The sequence below is a fragment of the Microcebus murinus genome, chromosome 22 (assembly GCF_040939455.1).
Source record: "Microcebus murinus isolate Inina chromosome 22, M.murinus_Inina_mat1.0, whole genome shotgun sequence".
In the NCBI taxonomy this organism is placed as follows: Eukaryota; Metazoa; Chordata; class Mammalia; order Primates; family Cheirogaleidae; genus Microcebus; species Microcebus murinus.
The window spans coordinates 6,574,579-6,592,407 of NC_134125.1; the positions used below are offsets into that span (position 1 = coordinate 6,574,579).

General features: G+C 52.6%; 1 protein-coding gene across 5 annotated transcripts in view; it reads left to right on the plus strand.

The window, feature by feature from the left end:
• KDM2B (lysine demethylase 2B) overlaps window positions 1-17,829 on the plus strand; it is a 127,337-nt gene that overhangs the window by 100,463 nt on the left and 9,045 nt on the right. For all 5 annotated transcript variants that reach the window (XM_012782279.3, XM_075996528.1, XM_075996530.1 and 2 more), the window contains 10 exons: window positions 5,049-5,273; window positions 12,236-12,379; window positions 13,605-13,691; window positions 13,866-14,126; window positions 14,302-14,415; window positions 15,084-15,122; window positions 15,273-15,952; window positions 16,474-16,637; window positions 16,724-16,885; window positions 17,525-17,743. In XM_012782279.3, coding sequence (XP_012637733.1) covers window positions 5,049-5,273; window positions 12,236-12,379; window positions 13,605-13,691; window positions 13,866-14,126; window positions 14,302-14,415; window positions 15,084-15,122; window positions 15,273-15,952; window positions 16,474-16,637; window positions 16,724-16,885; window positions 17,525-17,743 — 2,095 coding nt within the window. The remainder of the gene's footprint in view (window positions 1-5,048; window positions 5,274-12,235; window positions 12,380-13,604; window positions 13,692-13,865; window positions 14,127-14,301; window positions 14,416-15,083; window positions 15,123-15,272; window positions 15,953-16,473; window positions 16,638-16,723; window positions 16,886-17,524; window positions 17,744-17,829) is intronic.

Below are 17,829 nucleotides of genomic sequence, written 5' to 3' on the forward strand. Positions count from 1 at the left end.
CCTCTACTTTGTTCTTTTTTAAGATTGTTTTGGCAATTCTGAGTCCGTTGCATTTCTATATGAATTTTAGGATCATCATGTCAATTTCTGAAAAAATGCCAGTTGGTCTTTTTTTTTTTTTTTTTTTGAGACAGAGTCTTGCTTTGTTGCCCAGGCTAGAGTGAGTGCCATGGCATCAGCCTAGCTCACAGCAACCTCCAACTCCTGGGCTCAAGTGATCCTGCTGCCTCAGCCTCCCGAGTAGCTGGGACTACAGGCATGTGTCACCATGCCCGGCTAATTTTTTCTATATATATTAGTTGGCCAATTAATTTCTTTCTATTTATAGTAGAGATGGGGTCTCGCTCTTGCTCAGGCTGGTTTCGAACTCCTGACCTGGAGCAATCTGCCCGCCTTGGCCTCCCAGAGTGCTAGGATTACAGGCACGAGCCACCGCGCCTGGCCCCAGTTGGTCTTTTGATCAGGGTTTTGGATCTGTAGATCACTTTGGGGAGTATAGCCATCTTAACAATATTAAATTTTCTAATCTATGAACACAGGATGTCTTGCCTTTAATTTAGGTTAATCAAAGTCATTTCAATCCCTGTATTTTAGAGATGAGAGATTGAGGAGGTTCTGCCCATTAATTTTCTGTTTTTTATTTTATTTTATTTATTTATTTATGGAGACAGAGTCTCACTCTGGGGCTCAAGCAATCCTTCTGCCTCAGCCTCCCGAGTAGCTGGGACTACAGGCATGCGCCACCATGCCCGGCTCATTTTTTCTATATATATTAGTTGGCCAATTAATTTCTTTCTATTTATAGTAGAGACGGCGTCTTACTCTTGCTCAGGCTGTTTTCGAACTTCTGACCTCGAGCAGTCTGCCCGCTTCAGCCTCCCAGAGTGCTAGGATTACAGCTACCACCCCCCCGGCCTAATTTTCTGGAAGATAATATATTATAGACCAGAGAAACTCAATAAAGACTGGTGGAATGAATGAATGAATGAACTACCTTAATATTATTCCCTTTAAGGGAGATGCTTTTGAGCTGCTGATGGAGTAAAGGTGTTGGAATACTAAGATAGGTATGTGTGCACGTTCCAGATTTTTGTAACCTTTTCATAATGAGCTGAGGATACAGATCCTGGATTAATAAAATCAACAGGTGGCTTTGGGGTTGGGAGTGCTAGTTTGTAAGTGAATGCCTCTAGATGCCCTCATGCCCTTTCTCTGGACAAGGGTAGGACAGAGTGGAAGCTGGTGTTTGAAAGTTTGGGTAGTACCCAGAAGATACTAGGACAGAAGCTTCATGCCAAAAGGAGAAGGCTTTGGCTGACTCACTTCCTTTTTATTCCTTTTGTCCCCTTTAGTGTCACCGTTTTCTCTGCCATCACCTGGTTTCCTGGTTGGTTCTTCAGAGTCCCAGCTGGGTGGTCTCATAGAGACCCTCAGATGTCTTTCTTACTGTTGCCGTTTTCAGTCGGCTTTATGGGGATCCTGCATTTCACTGTTGCCCAGCGTAGTCTTGACGAGCCGAGCCGGCAGGTGACCACTTCTGCAGAGGCTGCGAAGCTGCAGGCAGCAAAGGCCTCTCTAGCTTGATTTGACTGTAGGTAGCGAGGGCAAGAGCAAGGTCTTCAGAAACAGCAGCTTCTTATACCTCCTCTTTTGAGATGTCCTCTGTCACTTGGTCTGTCATTTTCTAGGATGTTTCAGCTGCCGTCAAGGTCCAGGCATCTCTTTTCCATGGGTTGGAAAAATGCTACTTTGGATGGGAACATGCTTTGGGAATCACAGGCAGGTGGGCTTGTTACATGGTAACACACAAGCCTTGTGACTCTGACTGGGTTGGCCTAACACTGTCCTCAGGGCCAGCAAGGCCAGAGGCGCTCCGTGCTCATTAATACCTGACGTTCCTTTGGACTCACGGAATTTTTTCAGTTTTCACCAGAGAAGTTGGTCTGTAGAGCCTCCTGCTCAACAGAGTTGGAGCTCTTTGCTTCCGGTTTTAGAGGCGGCCCAAGCACTGGCCACTTTGCACTTGCCTCGAGGCCTCAGAAGCTGCCCACATCGGTGCCCAAGTTTCAGGTATTTGAGGAGTGAGTTGGTAACAGGACACCTGCCCTTTGGAGAGGTAGAATCAGAAAGTGCTGTGGGCTGGGAAGAGAGGGAGAAAACCTCTGTGGGTTTCCACTTCTCTGGAAGTAGCCCCTTGTTGGCACTCTTCATACTAAGGGCATCATGGCACTGGCTGTGAGCCCCTTCTGGGGGCGTTTGGCCATGCTGGTGGATCTGTGAGCCTCTCACCCCACTTCACACACACATCACTGTGGTTTATAGTGTTCAGAGCCCAGCTCCATGACCACAAGTCAACTCTACCTCTGACTTTGGCTTCCTCATCTGAAAAGTGGGGACATGAAGGCATATCTCACATGGTGGTCACTGGAAAAATTAGGTAACATCATATGTAAAATGATGGCCATGGTGCCTGCATATAGTGGGTGCTCAGAAAATACCTACCGTCACCACTGCTGGGGTCCCTGTCTTTGTCATTTCCTCTTGGTGTTCTTTGTTGCTCTTGGTCAGCTGCTTAGCTTTCAGGCCCATGATCCCTTATGTACCATTTTCAAATCCAAAAGGCAATGAAAACTGATCTTGTTTTACTTTTCATTGGGCAGCCAGACCTGACCGGGATTGGCATGTGGGATTGTAGCCGAATTTGCCTGCCAAGGGCGTTGTCTCAGTGGGCTGCTCGGGTGTGGGGGGGTCGCCCGGACCCACTGTGAGCACCGGTGGGCGGGGGCTGCAGAACCCTTCGCCGGTTGATGGGAGAGCAATTCGTGTCGGGTGGCCCCTTTCCCAAGCAACTAGTTGGTAGCCAGCCCTTCAGCCAGGGACCTGCCCTCCTTTGCCCCTGGATAGTGACAGTCCCAGCTGCTACAGAGTGAAGGGTGGGTGTGACAGAACCTCCAGCTGGCAGGGGAGGGGTCCTCCCTTTACTCTCCGTGGTTCAGGGCAGGCTGAGATCCAGCCTGGCGCTTCCTGAGGCTGGGCACTTGGGTGGGCCGGCGGGGTCCTTGTAGCTTCCTTCACTGCTGCTGGCTGTCCGGAGGGCGAACCCTAGGGAAGGACACTTAGGTGTCAGCGCTGAGCGGGTGGTGTGTGAGGTTGGCGGCTGCCTGCAGGGACCGCTGTGCTGGCGAGGCTGCATTTGTGGAGGAAGGCGGAGTGTTTTTCTTTCCGTGCAGTTGGGCGTTTCTAGGCAGCCCTAGTGTCGGGGGAGTTGTGTGTGCCGGGGGAGGGGGTCCCAGGAAGGAGGACCCTCTTCACTGTTGTGGGGTGTGCAGAGTAACGGCTCTTCTGGGCCCGCAAATTAACCAAAGGATGGGGTTTTGTTTGGAGATTCAAGATGACAAACTAAAAGGATGGGGCCAGACTGGATGGCTCACGCCTGTAATCCCAGCACTCTGGGAGGCCAAGGTGGAAGGATCGCTTGAGCCCGGGAGTTTGAGGTTGCAGTGAGGGTATGATGATGCCACTGCACTCTAGCCCAGGCAACAGAGTGGCAACTCTGTCTCAAAAAAATAAATAAGAAAGGCTGGGACTGCACTGAAGGGCCTTCAGTGAGCTAAAAGGGGCTTTAAGCGTTAGGTGCGAGTTTGGTCAGATGGTTTCAGGGGCAGCAGCATGTGTCTCCCTGACACAGGGACCTACCATTTCTCAGCAAACTCGTGTTCCTCACAAAGGTGCTTCAGACAGGACAAACTCTCCTGTGCTGGTCCTTCCCACTGCAGATCCCTGGTGGCCGGGGGACCTCTGTGTACAGTGTCCTCAGCAGCTAGTTTAGAGGCTCCACTGTGGATCCCAGGCCTGCGAGAGGCTCTCAGGCTGGTGGCCAGGACGTCAGGACCAGAGGGCGGGAGCTGTGGCTTGGCGTTCAGCTCTGCTCCCTGTTCGCTCACCTGTCTCTGTTCCCCTTTGGCTTACAGGGAAAGAAGCATTTGGAGCCTGTTTAGGGAAGGTCTGAGAGTTGGGGGGCCTGAAGGCTATTGTCCCATTTCCCGAGGATGGGTTTGGTTTGTTTAGCAAATGTTCTGTGTGCCCGGCCGTGTCGTAGTGGAAACAGTGGCGGACAAGACAGCCTTGGTAGAGGCCCCCCCACCACCACCCTCCCCCCCCCGCCACCCTCCCCCCCCCCCGTGCCCTCGTTTCACAGGGAGGACGGTGCAAGCACAGCGATTACGGCTGTGGGGGCTGCAGCGGGGCCCGAGGTGGGGCCCTGAGCCTGGTCCAATGGGCAGGGAGGGCTTCCAGGAGGAAAGCTGTGTGTGAACGGGACCTGCAGGGTGAGTGGGTGCTAGTCAAGTGGAATGGGAAGGGGGCAGTGTTCCTGGCAGAGGGAACAGATGCCAACTGTGTGGCCCCATGTGGCCTTTTTGGGGAAGTATAGCCTGGCCAAGAGCAGGAAGAGGCCAGAACAGTGGCCTGGCCAGTTCGTGGGGCCGCAGAGGGGTCTTGACCCTGGGCATGCTGCCGTCAGCAGCAGGGTGCCCCTGTAGCAGGTTCCTAGAGCTGCCATCACCGGTGGCTTAAAATAACAGATATTTATTCTCTCTCAAGTCTGGAGGCCAAAAGTCTGACATCAGGTTGTAAGTTGGCAGGGCCATGCTAGCTCTGCAGGCTCTAGGGCAGGGTCCTTCTTTGTCTCCAGCTTCTGGTGGCTGCCAGCAATCCTCGGTGCTCACCGGCTTAGGCAGGGCTCCAGTCACATGGCCGTCTTCTCCCTGTGTCTGCATGTGTGTTCCCTCTGTGTGTGTCTCTGTGTCCAAATTTTTCCTTTTCGTGAGGACACCAGCCCTGCTGGATTAGGGCTCACCTGAATGACCTCATTTAACCTAATTACCTCCGTAAAGCCTGTCTCCAAGTAAGGGCACATTCTGAGGCTCCAGGCTTGAGGACTTCAGCCTGTCTTTCTGGGGGACACAGCTCAGCTGAAACACCCTTCCCCCGGGGGTCTGGAGCGCCTGCAGCCTCCCGTCTGACCGGTCCCGTCTGTTCTCCTGCAGAACCGGGCTGTGGGTCGGCCCAAGGGGAAGCTGGGCCCGGCCTCCGCGGTGAAGTTGGCCGCCAACCGGACAACGGCAGGAGCTCGCCGGCGCCGGACGCGATGCCGCAAGTGCGAGGCCTGCCTGCGGACCGAGTGTGGAGAGTGCCACTTCTGCAAGGACATGAAGAAATTCGGGGGGCCCGGGCGGATGAAGCAAAGCTGCATCATGCGGCAGTGCATCGCGGTGAGTGTGGGTGTGCAGGCTGAGCTCTCCCCCAGTGCCTGGGGCGCCCTCTCCTCCCTCGGCATGAGGGCTGTTTGTCTCTCTGCTTCTTGGTCTGTCCAGCCCCTCCGCATAAAGAGAAGTTGGAGCTGCAGAAACGCTGGGAGGTCTCCCTGTGGAAAGGAAGGGGGCTCAAGCCAGTGCTGTTTTCAAATCCCCCGTTGCTAGACTTGGGGCTGGCCTGCTGTGTGCTCAGGCGCCTGTTTCTTCAGAGTCTGCTGGTCTTAAAACTCCTTCCTTCCCAAGATGAACCAAGCACTTTGAAGTCTGTGCCATTAAAGATGTCAGGGTGGCCTGTCCTGTCTATGACCCCGTTGCCAACATTTATGGTCCAGTTCATGACGATTCAAGGCCCGCCCTTCCTTCCTGTCCTGCCTTCAGAGTCAGAGGTCTGGGTGGAAGGTCAGTGCCCCTCCTGGGGGCGCTGCCCTAGACAAACCCCAGTGATTTATGGCGCGGAGGAGCCGGGCCCCTGGAGAGCCCTACAGCCCCACCAGATCTACTCGCCTTGTTTGTACCTGGTCTTCGGTGGCTGCCCAAGGCTTCTGGCCTTGCTCCAGCCATAACAGGGCAGTGGATGTGGACTTCGGCAACTTGGCATGGTCCTGGCTTTGCCCTTGAATCCCCCCATACTATCTCCATGCTCTGCCTTCCTGGGCGCTGCTCCCCAGGGGCCCTCCCTGCGGGAGCTGTCATTCCCCAGGGAAAAGCAGGCTTGGCGAGAGGGACAGGATTCCTGGGCCCTGTGAGTGTGTCCACAGGCCCAGCCTGGCATGGGGTGAGACCCCCCCCTCCCCCGTTGCTGCTCCTCCAAGCCCAGACGCACCTTACCCCTCTCTCTTCACACACACACAACCACTTGTGTTTTGTATTTTTAATTGTGGTCAAAAAACGTGTAACATAAAATTTGCCATCTTAATCATTAAGTGTGCAGTACAGTGGTATTCACTGTAGGCACATTGTTGTGTAGCTGGTCTCCAGAACGTTTCGTTTTCATTTTCCAACAGTTTGATTGTTCTGGGTAACTCATAGAAGTGGAATCATGCAATGCTGGTCTTTTTTTTTTTTGAGACAGAGTCTCGCCTTGTTGCCCAGGCTAGAGTGAGTGCCGTGGCATCAGCCTAGCTCACAGCAACCTCAAACTCCTGGGCTCAAGTGATCCTACTGCCTCAGCCTCCCAAGTAGCTGGGACTACAGGCATGCGCCACCATGCCCGGCTAATTTTTTCTATATATATTAGTTGGCCAATTAATTTCTTTCTATTTATGGTAGAGATGGGGTCTCGCTGTTGCTCAGGCTGGTTTTGAACTCCTGACCTCGAGCAATCTGCCCACCTCGGCCTCCCAGAGTGCTAGGATTACAGGCGTGAGCCACCGCGCCCGCCTAATGCTGATCTTTTTGTGAGTAGCTTATTTCCCTTAGCATAATGTTCTCATGGTTCATCCATATTGTGGCATATGACAGAATTTCCTTCTTTTTTAAGGCTGAATAATACTCTAGTTTATTGAATCAAAACTGATTCAAATGGAAAAATAAATATTCTGTTGTATGTGTATGCTACATTTTCTTTGTCCATTCATCTGTTGAAGGACATTTAGGTTGCTTCCACCTCTTGCCTATTATGAATAGTGCTGCAGTAACATGGGTATGCAAATATCTCTTTGAGATCCTGTTTTTAATTATTTTGGATGTATCGTTGACCTTTGAACATAATGGGGTTTAGGGGTGCCAACCCAAAATCCATGTATAACTTTCAACTCCCTGAAAACTTTATTAATAGCCCTTACCGTTGACCAGAAGCCTTATTGGTAACATAAACAGTCAGCTCACAAATATTTTGTGTAAGTATTGTATTTGCTGTGTTGTTACAATAAAGGAAGCTAGAGAAATAAAAATGATATTAAGAAATTGTAAGGAAGAGAAAATATATTTACTAAGTGGAAGTGGATCATTATAAAGGCCTTCATCCTTGTCATCATGTTGAGCAGGCTGAGGAGGAGGAGGAAGGGCAGGGGTTGGTCTTACTGTCTCAGGGGTGGTGGAGGAGATGGAAGGGGAAAGGCAGGCACACTTGGAGTAAATTTTATTGGAAAAAAATGTGAGTTTAAGTGGGACCCGCACATTTCAAACCCATGTTGTTCAAGAGTCAACTGTACACCCAGAAAAGTGGGGTTGCTGGGTCATACGGTCACTCTATTTTTAATTTTTTGAGGGACCTGCATACTACTATCCATAGCGGCTGTGCCATTCTGCGTTCCCACTAGCAGCGCACGAGGGTTCCTGTTGGTCCTACATCCTCACCAGCGCTTGTTTTCTGGTTTTGTTTTGTGTACTTGTCTTTGATAGTAGCCATCCTAATGTGTATGAGGTGATAACTCATCGTGGCTTTGATTTACATTTCTTTGATGATTAGTGATGTGGAGTATCTTTTCATGGGCTTGTTAACCATGTGTATATCTTCTTTGGAGAAATGTCTATTAGCCCATTTTTTTAATTGGATTTTTTAATTGTTGAGTTTTAGAGGTTCTTTATATATTCTGGATATAAACTCCTTATCAGAGAGATGGTTTGCAAGGATTTTCTCCCATCCTGTAGGTTGCCTTTTCATTCTGTTGATTGCTGCAGAGGTTTTTAAGTTTCACCTCTTAATGTTGTTTTGGGTGGTGTTGTTTTTTTTTTTTTTTGAGACAGAGTCTTGCTTTGTTGCCCAGGCTAGAGTGAGTGCCATGGTGTCAGCCTAGCTCACAGCAACCGCAAACTCCTGGGCTCAAGCAATCCTCCTGCTTCAGCCTCCCAAGTAGCTGAGACTACATGCACCACCATGCCCGGCTGATTTTTTCTGTATATATTAGTTGGCCAATTAATTTGTTTCTGTTTATAATAGAGACGGGGTCTCACTCTTGCTCAGGCTGGTTTCGAACTCCTGACCTCGAGCAATCCGCCCACCTTGGCCTCCCAGAGTGCTAGGATTACAGGCGTGAGCCACCATGCTCGGCCTTAATGTTTTTAATTGTTACCTGAACCCTAGGATATTTGAATGGACTTCAGGGTATTTGTGACCCCTCCTGAAATTAAATAAAGCCATTTGTCTCTGGGCATGCATGTATGTGTGTTTTTCAGGAGAGAAGGGTCCGTGTAACCCATTGGATTATGTCAGGATTTAAGAGCACAAGTCTGTAGGGAATTTTGGTTTTAAGAACAATGTCACCTAAAATTTAGTGTGTCAACAATGAACCCACAACTGTGTTTCCCTCTTTGGCATTATTTTCTCTTCCACTCCCAGTGTTCTGGGCCCAGTTACAGGAATTCTGTCTCAGGTGCCAAGTATCTTTGCAGCTCTGGTGCCCGGCACCGTGCGTGTTGGTTGAGGGAAACCACACTTTTGCCAGTTTTCTCTCTCCAGCCTGACGTGGCTTCTTGAGCTCATGGCACATGCAGACTCGGCCAGACCCTCAGGGTCCCTCCTGCTCTGCTTCCAGCCTTTCTCCTTTGTTTAGCACTTGCACCATGATGTACCGACTTGCACCACTTGCAGGCCCACCTCTTCCCTTCCCGGCCCTTTTCTGTTGGTGTGTCAGAGTCTCCCTTTTGCCATAAGCAGTCCCGTCTCCACTGGCCCTGCCCCTGCAGGCTTCATCCCTTTCCTTGGTGGCTCCACTCCTGGGTCTCTGCGGTAGGTTCACTTCTGGTGCTGCCTGCCATCCCGCCTCTTGTCGGGCCCCACCTTGTGCCCCACCCTCCACAGATGCACTTCTCACCACCTTGGGCTACGCCCCCACAGCTGGGCGCCCCCAGCCACAGTCTTGCCTGGGGCTGCCCCATGTGGCCTGGCCTGTGCAGGCTCCTCTGTCCTTGTTCACCTTGAGGCCCCTCTGCCTTTCCCACTTCTCTCTTCTCTGCCCTGTCCTCCGAGTCCTTCGGAAATCAGCCTCTGCTGCTTTTGGTAACACTTGAACATGACTTTTCGGTGTTTTCCTTGGATTGCAGCAAATTATGTCTTTGTCCTCCCCAGTACTTTGTCTTCCTAAATATCTCAAGGGGAACAGCTGTCTTCCTCACGCCTGTACGCCTCAGGACCCAGTTTCAGGAAGTAGCAGATAGTCATTAGGTGTTTGTTGAATGAATGAGACTCTTTTACCTTCAGTGCTCTGTTTATTTGAATTCAAATGTTCGTGCCATTTGATGAAGTCTCTTTCACTTATCAGTGAAGTGTATCTCCCAGCTTACTTTTGAAGCTCTTCTAAACTTTATTAAAAAAAATTGACTGTGTGCTTTCTGTATATACTGTTACTGATTACATCGGTGCTGGGAGGGTGGGGTGTGCTCAGGGAGGACAAGGCTGACCTGACCCTGTCCTTGGAGGCTTTACAGTCAGTCATGTCAGTTCTCTAACTTTGTGGTTTGGGACCCCTTTCTGCTCTTACAAATTATGAGGACCCCAAGGAGCTTTCATTTATTTAGGCTATTTATTAACATTTAGTGTATTAGAAATTAAAACTGAGGAATTTTTTAAAAAATTAAAATTCATTTAAAAAATAACAAGAAACCCATTACATGTTAATAGAAATAACGTTTTCGGCCGGGCGTGGTGGCTCACACCTGTAATCCTAACACTCTGGGAGGCCGAGGCGGTAGGATCGCTCAAGCTCAGGAGTTCAAAACCAGCCTGAGCAAGAGTGAGACCCCATCTCTACTAAAAATAGAAATTATTTGTACCCCTATAATATGATAAAATAAAATAAAAAATAAAAATAGAAATTAATTAGCCAACTAAAAATATATAGAAAAAAACTGGCCAGGCATGGTGGCGCATGCCTGTAGTCCCAGCTGTAATCCCAGTCCCTTGGGAGGCTGAGGCAGGATTGCTTGAGCCCAGGAGTTTGAGGTTGCTGTGAGCTAGGCTGATGCCACAGCACTCTAGCCCAGGCAACAGAGTGAGACTGTCTCAATAAAAAAAGAAAGAACGTTTTAATGAGAAATAACTACATTTTCTAAAACACAAATAATTAGTGAGAATAGCATTGTTTTATGTTTTTGTAAATCTCTTATATGTCTGGTTCATTAGAAGAGTCCTGGATATTTAATCTGTTGTGATGTTTTGGAGAGAGGGAGGGAGCATGTGGAAAATTGGCCTGACACAGATACCTAGTAGTTGGAAAAGAGAGGGGAGGGTATTTTAATAGCCTTTTTAGAAAACCCTGGATATTCTGATACTCCATCAGAACTCAACAGGGGGCAGTTTCTGAAAGGTTAGTTGCAATGTGGAATCTGAAACTGTATCAGTGAACTTTTCATACTGTTACATTAAAAGTCGTCAGTCTGTCTTGCCCTTTGAATAGCTCATTTCCTCAAGCATGATGTTGTAACATTGTGCTTTGGTCATTTGGAAAATACTGGCTTCCTGAGTTAGGCAGATTTTCTAAATTTTGGCACATGACATTATACAATGTTTTTGTAAAAATCACATTGGTTAGTATTACCACTGATCTGGTCAGAAAAGTCTTTCAGTATTGGGAAGCCATCCATTTTCTGGGGGCTCGTTGAGTTTTCCAAAAGTCTAATTTTTATAAAAAACTCAAAATTTTCAGCTGCTGTTGACTTGGAGTTAACCACACATACACATACAATTAAAACAATTTTTTAAAATACTGCAATAAATCTTGAATTTTGTCATTTGCAACAAATGCCATCAATTATTTTTGTAGAAATGACAGGCATGCCTCTTCACGAAAATATGCCAATACCTACAGGGTTTTTATCAGTCATTCTTTCAAGTAAAATGCTCTGTGTAGAAGGTGGCCAGGTCTGCTCACAGCTTAGTCACAAGTGCCTTTCCTTCAGTAACCGTCGTCCTTCAGTGTGCAGACGTGCTTGGTGCACGCTTCCTATTTTGACACAGAATGTGAAAAGGGTATGTACTCAAGGGTCTAGGTTTTCATAAAATTAATAATTTCTGCTGCTTCATTAAAGACATTCTTTTTTGTGTGTGTGAGACAGAGTCTTGCTTTGTTGCCCAGGCTAGAGTGAGTGCCCTGGCGTCAGCCTAGCTCACAGCAAGCTCAGACTCCTGGGCTCAAGCGATCCTGCTGCCTCAGCCTCCCGAGTAGCTGGGACTACAGGCATGCGCCACCATGCCCGGCTCATTTTTTCTATATATATTAGTTGCCCAATTAATTTCTTTTTATTTATAGTAGAGACAGGGTCTCGCTCTTGCTCAGGCTGGTTTTGAACTCCTGACCTCGAGCAATCCACCCACTTCGGCCTCCCAGAGTGCTAGGTAAAAACATTCTTAAATGAAAGTGGCCATGAGTCAGCCCCTGACTGCTGGCACACAAGAAGGCCCTGCCTTGACAGGTGCTAAGGGGCCTGCAGTTTCTCCCACCAATAGCAACACCGTGCAAAAGGCAAGTAATGTCTTACTGCTATTCTGAAGATAGTTTTGACCTCATAGACCTCTCTGTAAAGGTCTTGGAGACCCCAGAGTCTGTGGGCTATGCTTTGACCCACTAGTGAGGTGCAGCCTCAGCCCCAAGTGGTCCTGGGCTGGGCACACACCCAGCTCCTGCAGGTCTTTTCCAAATGTGAGGCCTTTCCTGACCTCCACGTTTAACTGATCTCCTCTTGCCTCCCTCCCCTGGCCCTGGCCCTCATCTCCATCTAGCGTGCTCTGTCTTTATTTTGTCTGCCTCCCTTCCTCCGCTAAACTGTAAGCTCAGGGTGGCGGGGAGATTTCAAGCTGTCGTGTTCATTGCTGTATTCCCAGCACTTAGCACGGTGTCTGGTACATCGAGGTCGTAGCCTGAGAAGTATTTGAATGAGTGAGTGACTGAATGTGCCTGGGCCAGTTTTCTGACGTCTCCTGACAGGCCCCGGGTCTGTCCTTCCCGCCCTGGCTGACCTGTCTGTGCTCTTCCGGCTCCCAGCCAGTGCTGCCCCACACCGCTGTGTGCCTCGTGTGTGGCGAGGCGGGGAAGGAAGACACAGTGGAAGAGGAAGAAGGCAAGTTTAACCTCATGCTCATGGAGTGCTCCATCTGCAATGAAATCATCCACCCTGGATGCCTTAAGGTGAGCAGCCCCTGGGGGCCCTGGCTGTGCTGCTTGACACCCCACCCCAGGGCCTCCGGTGGTGCTGACGCCAAGGGGTGGGGTAAGGCTCCCTCCCTGGATGCTGCTGCTGAGGCGGTGGGACCCACGTGGCATGGTAATTCCTCGGGAACCTCAGTCTGGGTGCTCTTGTATGTGGAGTCATGAGCCCAGGACAGGAAGGTTCTGGAGCAGCTCAGACGCCCAGTGTCTTTGAGGGAAGGAACATATGCCACGCCCGGGACATCAGAGCCGTGGAGGGTTCCCAGAGTCTCAGCAGACAGAAGACATGGGCAGCTTGTTTGCACTTGGGCCAGAGGGAGAGGCTCCAGGTGGCCGGGCTGCTGGCTGGAGTCCTGGCTCTGGGCTCCCAGGAGCACAGGGCCTGGGCCAGGGAGGGCAGGGTCTGAGACAACAGGTGGTTGCATTCTTGTTCCTTTGCGGCAGGAACCTGTTCCCTTGGTGTGCCCGGGGCAGAGCTACCTTCTCCTGGGTGATGGCTGTGCTGTGCCCATGGGCCCCGGTGTCAGAGCCTGCCTGTCTGTGTGTGTTTTACAGAGACCTGGGGGCCTGCCCAGAATGATATTTCAGCTGCGTGGCAACCACTTTCCCTCAGCAGTGGCCGTGGGAGTTCATTTTGACCCTCACTGCCCCATCACACTCGCACACAAACACACCACTCCAGAGGGCGGGTGCTGTCATTGCCTTGGCTTGGGAGTCAGCCCTTCCCTCTTGTTTCAATTGCTTGGTTATTTCTGTCTTTCCAAGTTCATGTGCTCTGTGTGGGCGGGGACTGCCATGTCTGACAGGATCATTCACACCTAGCACCCAGTAGAGTACTCTGGAAGGTCCTTTGTGTGTGCCAGGCTCTGAGCTCATGGCTTTACCTGGGTCATCTCACTGAATTTTTGCAAACCACCTGTGAGATAGGTACGTTGACTCCATTTTATGGACAAGGGCACTGGCCCCGCAGAGACTGTCACTGGGAGGCAGAGAGAGACTCAGCATTTGAACTTGGCCAGACTCCTGAGCCACCTGTCTCCACCAGCTCTTTGCAGCTCTTATTCTTTAGGCTGGAGACCGGGTAGACATGGCACCAGGAAGGAGGTGTTGATGTTTCTGGCAGACGCCTTCAGAGACCCTGTGCCCAGGAGGCCCCTTCCCTCTGCCCTTCCCTGCTTGCTGAGTCTCGGTGTGTCCCTCACAGATTAAGGAGTCAGAGGGTGTGGTCAACGACGAGCTTCCAAACTGCTGGGAGTGTCCGAAGTGTAACCACGCCGGCAAGACCGGGAAAGTGAGTGCCGGGCTCCAAGTCCCAGGGTCAGCCGGGAGCGGGGCGGGCCTGGGCCTTGCCAGGACCAGCCTCGCCCTGAGCGTCAGGCAGGTGGGGCGCTGTGGTCCTGGGGCGGGCAGGGCACGGCCAAAGATATACAGTTGGTTTGTTCCTTCTCTCTTTTTGGCCTACAAGCAAAAGCGTGGCCCTGGCTTTAAGTACGCCTCAAATCTGCCCGGCTCCCTGCTCAAGGAGCAGAAGATGAACCGGGACATCAAGGACGGGCAGGAGCCTGCCAAGCGGAGGGGCGAGTGTGAGGAGGCTCCCCGGCGCAGGTCGGACGAGCACCCCAAGAAGGTGCCCCCGGATGGCATCCTGCGCAGAAAGTCTGACGATGTGCACCTGAGGAGGAAGCGGAAATATGAGAAGCCCCAAGAGCTGAGTGGCCGCAAGCGAGTACGGACAGGGAGGGGCTGGGTGGCCGAGGGGGTGGCCGGGCTGGTCCTGGGGGCGGGGGTTGGGGGCCGGGATGGGCCTCTTGCTGCCTGGAGCAGGTCACCTAAGTCCTGAGAGCCCGGCCCAAGGGAAGGAGGGGAAACCAGCAAGTCACTCCTCTTCCCACCCCCTTTAGGCCTCGACGCTTCAAACATCCCCGGGTTCCTCCTCTCACCTCTCGCCGAGGCCCCCTCTAGGCAGCAGCCTCAGCCCCTGGTGGAGATCCAGTCTCACTCACTTCCAGCAGCAGGTGCTCCCACATCGCCCCACCCCACCCTGGCTGCCCGCCCCGCCCCGCCCCGCTGGTCCTCCAACTGCTGCTAACTCTCCCAGGGCGCCTCTTCCCGTAGCCTCCTGGGCCTTGGCCCAGAGCTGTGGTTCATGGTTCTCCCGCCGGGCCTGGGAAGCTCTGTGACTAGAGCCTTGGAAGGTTGGGATCTTGGGAAGTGGAAGCCGCAGGGGAGCTCTGTGAGTCCTGGGAACGTCGGAGGATCCTGGTGGCCCTGCTCCGCCCACCTGCCTTGCCCTCAGCAGCCACAGGGTGGCGCCTGGAGTCTCTTCTCCCAGCTCCAGCCCTTCCAGCTTGGCTGGGAATGGCCACAGGCCTGCGCTCCCGAACCGGCTCCCAGAGCCAGGGCTGATTTGAATGAGTGGCTGCCTTTCTCTGGTCTGTCCAGGGTGGGAGGTCAGTTGGATGGGAACAATTCGACCATAGTCCGCTGCTTCCTTCCAGCTTCTTTCTTGAAAGCAGCAGGCAGGGCCCACCCGTCTGTCAGTCAGACGAGAAGGAGGTGGCATTTGTGGGGAAGGCATCCCTCCAGCCCCTACTCTAGAGACTGTGGGCTCATGGTGGGGTAGAGGGGACCAAATTCCTTAAGCCCCGGGAGCAAGCTCCATGTACTTTCTTTCCTGTGACAGCTAAAACCTGGCAAAGAAGATAAGCTTTTCAGGAAAAAGGTACTGTCTTCCCCTCCCTCCCTATACCCCAGGCCAGAGTGGCCAGAGCTGCCTGGGCCACAGTCCCACGGCAGGGGTGGGAGGCCTTGGGCGGGCGCAGCCCTGAGCCCTGGAGGCTGACCTGCTCTCCCTCCCCCCTTCCACACTCAGCGGCGCTCCTGGAAGAACGCGGAGGACCGGATCGCACTGGCCAACAAGCCCCTCCGGCGCTTCAAGCAGGAACCAGAGGACGATCTACCCGAGGCGCCCCCCAAAGCCAGGGAGAGCGACCACTCTCGCTCCAGCTCGCCCACGGCTGGGCCCAGCACCGAGGGGGCCGAGGGGCCGGAGGAGAAGAAGAAGGTGAAGATGCGCCGGAAACGGCGGCTTCCCAACAAGGAGCTGAGCAAGGAGCTGAGCAAGGAGCTCAACCACGAGATCCAAAAGACGGAGAGCAGCCTGGCCAACGAGAACCACCAGCCCATCAAGTCGGAGCCCGAGAGCGAGAACGAGGAGCCCAAGCGGCCCCTGGGCCTCTGCGACCGCCCCCACCGCTTCAGCAAGGGGCTCAACGGCACCCCCCGGGAGCTACGACACCAGCTGGGGCCTGGCCTGCGCAGCCCACCCCGCGTCATCTCCCGGCCCCCGCCCTCCGTGTCCCCGCCCAAGTGCATCCAGATGGAGCGCCATGTGATCCGGCCACCCCCCATCAGCCCCCCGCCCGACTCGCTGCCCCTGGATGATGGGGCGGCCCATGTCATGCACAGGGAGGTGTGGATGGCCGTCTTCAGCTACCTCAGCCACCAAGACCTGTGTGTCTGCATGCGGGTCTGCAGGACCTGGAACCGCTGGTGAGGGGCAGCCCCGCGTCGGGCACTAGGTTAAGGCTCAGGCTGCACTGGGGATGGCCTGTGCATGGCATGTCCCCACTGGAGTCTCTCGTGATACTCTTTCCTTCTAAGCCCCAGTGCTGCTTAATTGTGCTCTGTAGAGTTCCTGGTGGCTCTTGTGGTCCCCTCAGTCTGGTCTTGGAGGAGGAGACCCTGTTTCGCTTCCTGATTTAGCTCCCTGGAAGGTGAATTAAGGACCAAACGGGTCTTCGTGTTCAGAGAGTTAGCCTAGGTGAGGAGCGCAGGTGTCTGTTACTGACTGTAATCCCAGCTGGATATTTACAAGCCTTTTGGCCTCGGCTGTTCTTGACCCTCGTGTGCACAGGCGTGAGGTGTGGGCAGGACGGGTGCCAAACAGGGGTCCCGAGGGCTGAGTTAAGGAGCCGCCTCAAGGTTGGTAGGTGGGGGCAGTTACCACTGCTGTGCAGGGGCTCCCAAAGTGAGCTCCCTCTGATGATGTCCCCTGCTGGGCCCATTCCCAGGTGCTGCGATAAGCGGTTGTGGACCCGCATTGACTTGAACCACTGCAAGTCCATCACGCCCCTGATGCTGAGCGGCATCATCCGGCGGCAGCCCGTCTCCCTCGACCTCAGCTGGACCAACATCTCCAAGAAGCAGCTGAGCTGGCTCATCAACCGCTTGCCTGGTCAGCCCTGGGCCAGGGACCCCCACTGTACAGTGGTGGTGGTTGGGGGCCCATCACCTGACCACACCCTTTTCTCTGTCCCACAGGGCTCCGGGACTTGGTGCTGTCGGGCTGCTCATGGATTGCAGTCTCGGCCCTCTGTAGCTCCAGTTGTCCTTTGCTCCGGACCCTGGATGTCCAGTGGGTGGAAGGACTAAAGGATGCCCAGATGCGGGATCTCCTGTCCCCACCCACGGATAATAGGCCAGGTGTGTTGTCAGGCTGGAGCTGTGCCCAAGGGGGTTGTGTGGGTAGGGTGATGGAGCTGCGCTGTTGGATCTGGATTTGACCACACACCCCAGCTGGTACGTCAGGCCTCATCCCCTCCCTGGAGGACACAGGGATGAGTCCCTGCTGCTCCGTGCTCAGTGAGCTTCAGGCACAGAGTGGATCCAGGACAAGGCAGAGGCTCTTTCGCACATGGAGACTCTACTCCTGGGGGCTCTGCGTGCATCTGGCTGCTTCGCTGTCAGCTTGTCCTTCATTGGCTTCAAGCCTCCACAACTGTTGGAGTCAGGGTCAACTGTCACTAGACTGGGTCCATGGTCCTCACCAGTAGTTAAATGAGCAGGCCGTAGAGACCTACTATTGGCCTATTACTGCTGCATAGAATATGACTCAGTGTTTCCAGATTTTCTGCTTTTTCAAGAGAATATAGAAATCTAAATTCTAATGTGGAATCTTCTAATTTTTAAATGTTACAGTTCTGATATTGAGGAGGAACACTTGTGACTAAATGCAATCCGGGTGTCACATCTGGCTGGTAGGCCTTTTAGAGTGTCATTTCAGCATGACCAGATCACCTACGTCAGATTGACGGGTTGCCCTCTCCTTCCCTGCCCCTCCAGGTCAGATGGACAATCGGAGCAAGCTCCGGAACATTGTAGAGCTGCGCCTGGCAGGCTTGGACATCACGGATGCCTCCTTGAGACTCATCATCCGCCACATGCCCCTGCTGTCCAAGCTCCACCTGAGTTACTGTAACCACGTCACCGACCAGTCCATCAACCTGCTCACTGCTGTTGGCACCACCACCCGAGACTCCTTAACTGAGATCAACTTGTCAGGTGAGTCAGGAAAAGGAGGGGGAAAGGATGCAACAATAGTAAACTGCAACGCAGGTTTGCTATTTTAAAATGTGGTGGTCAACACT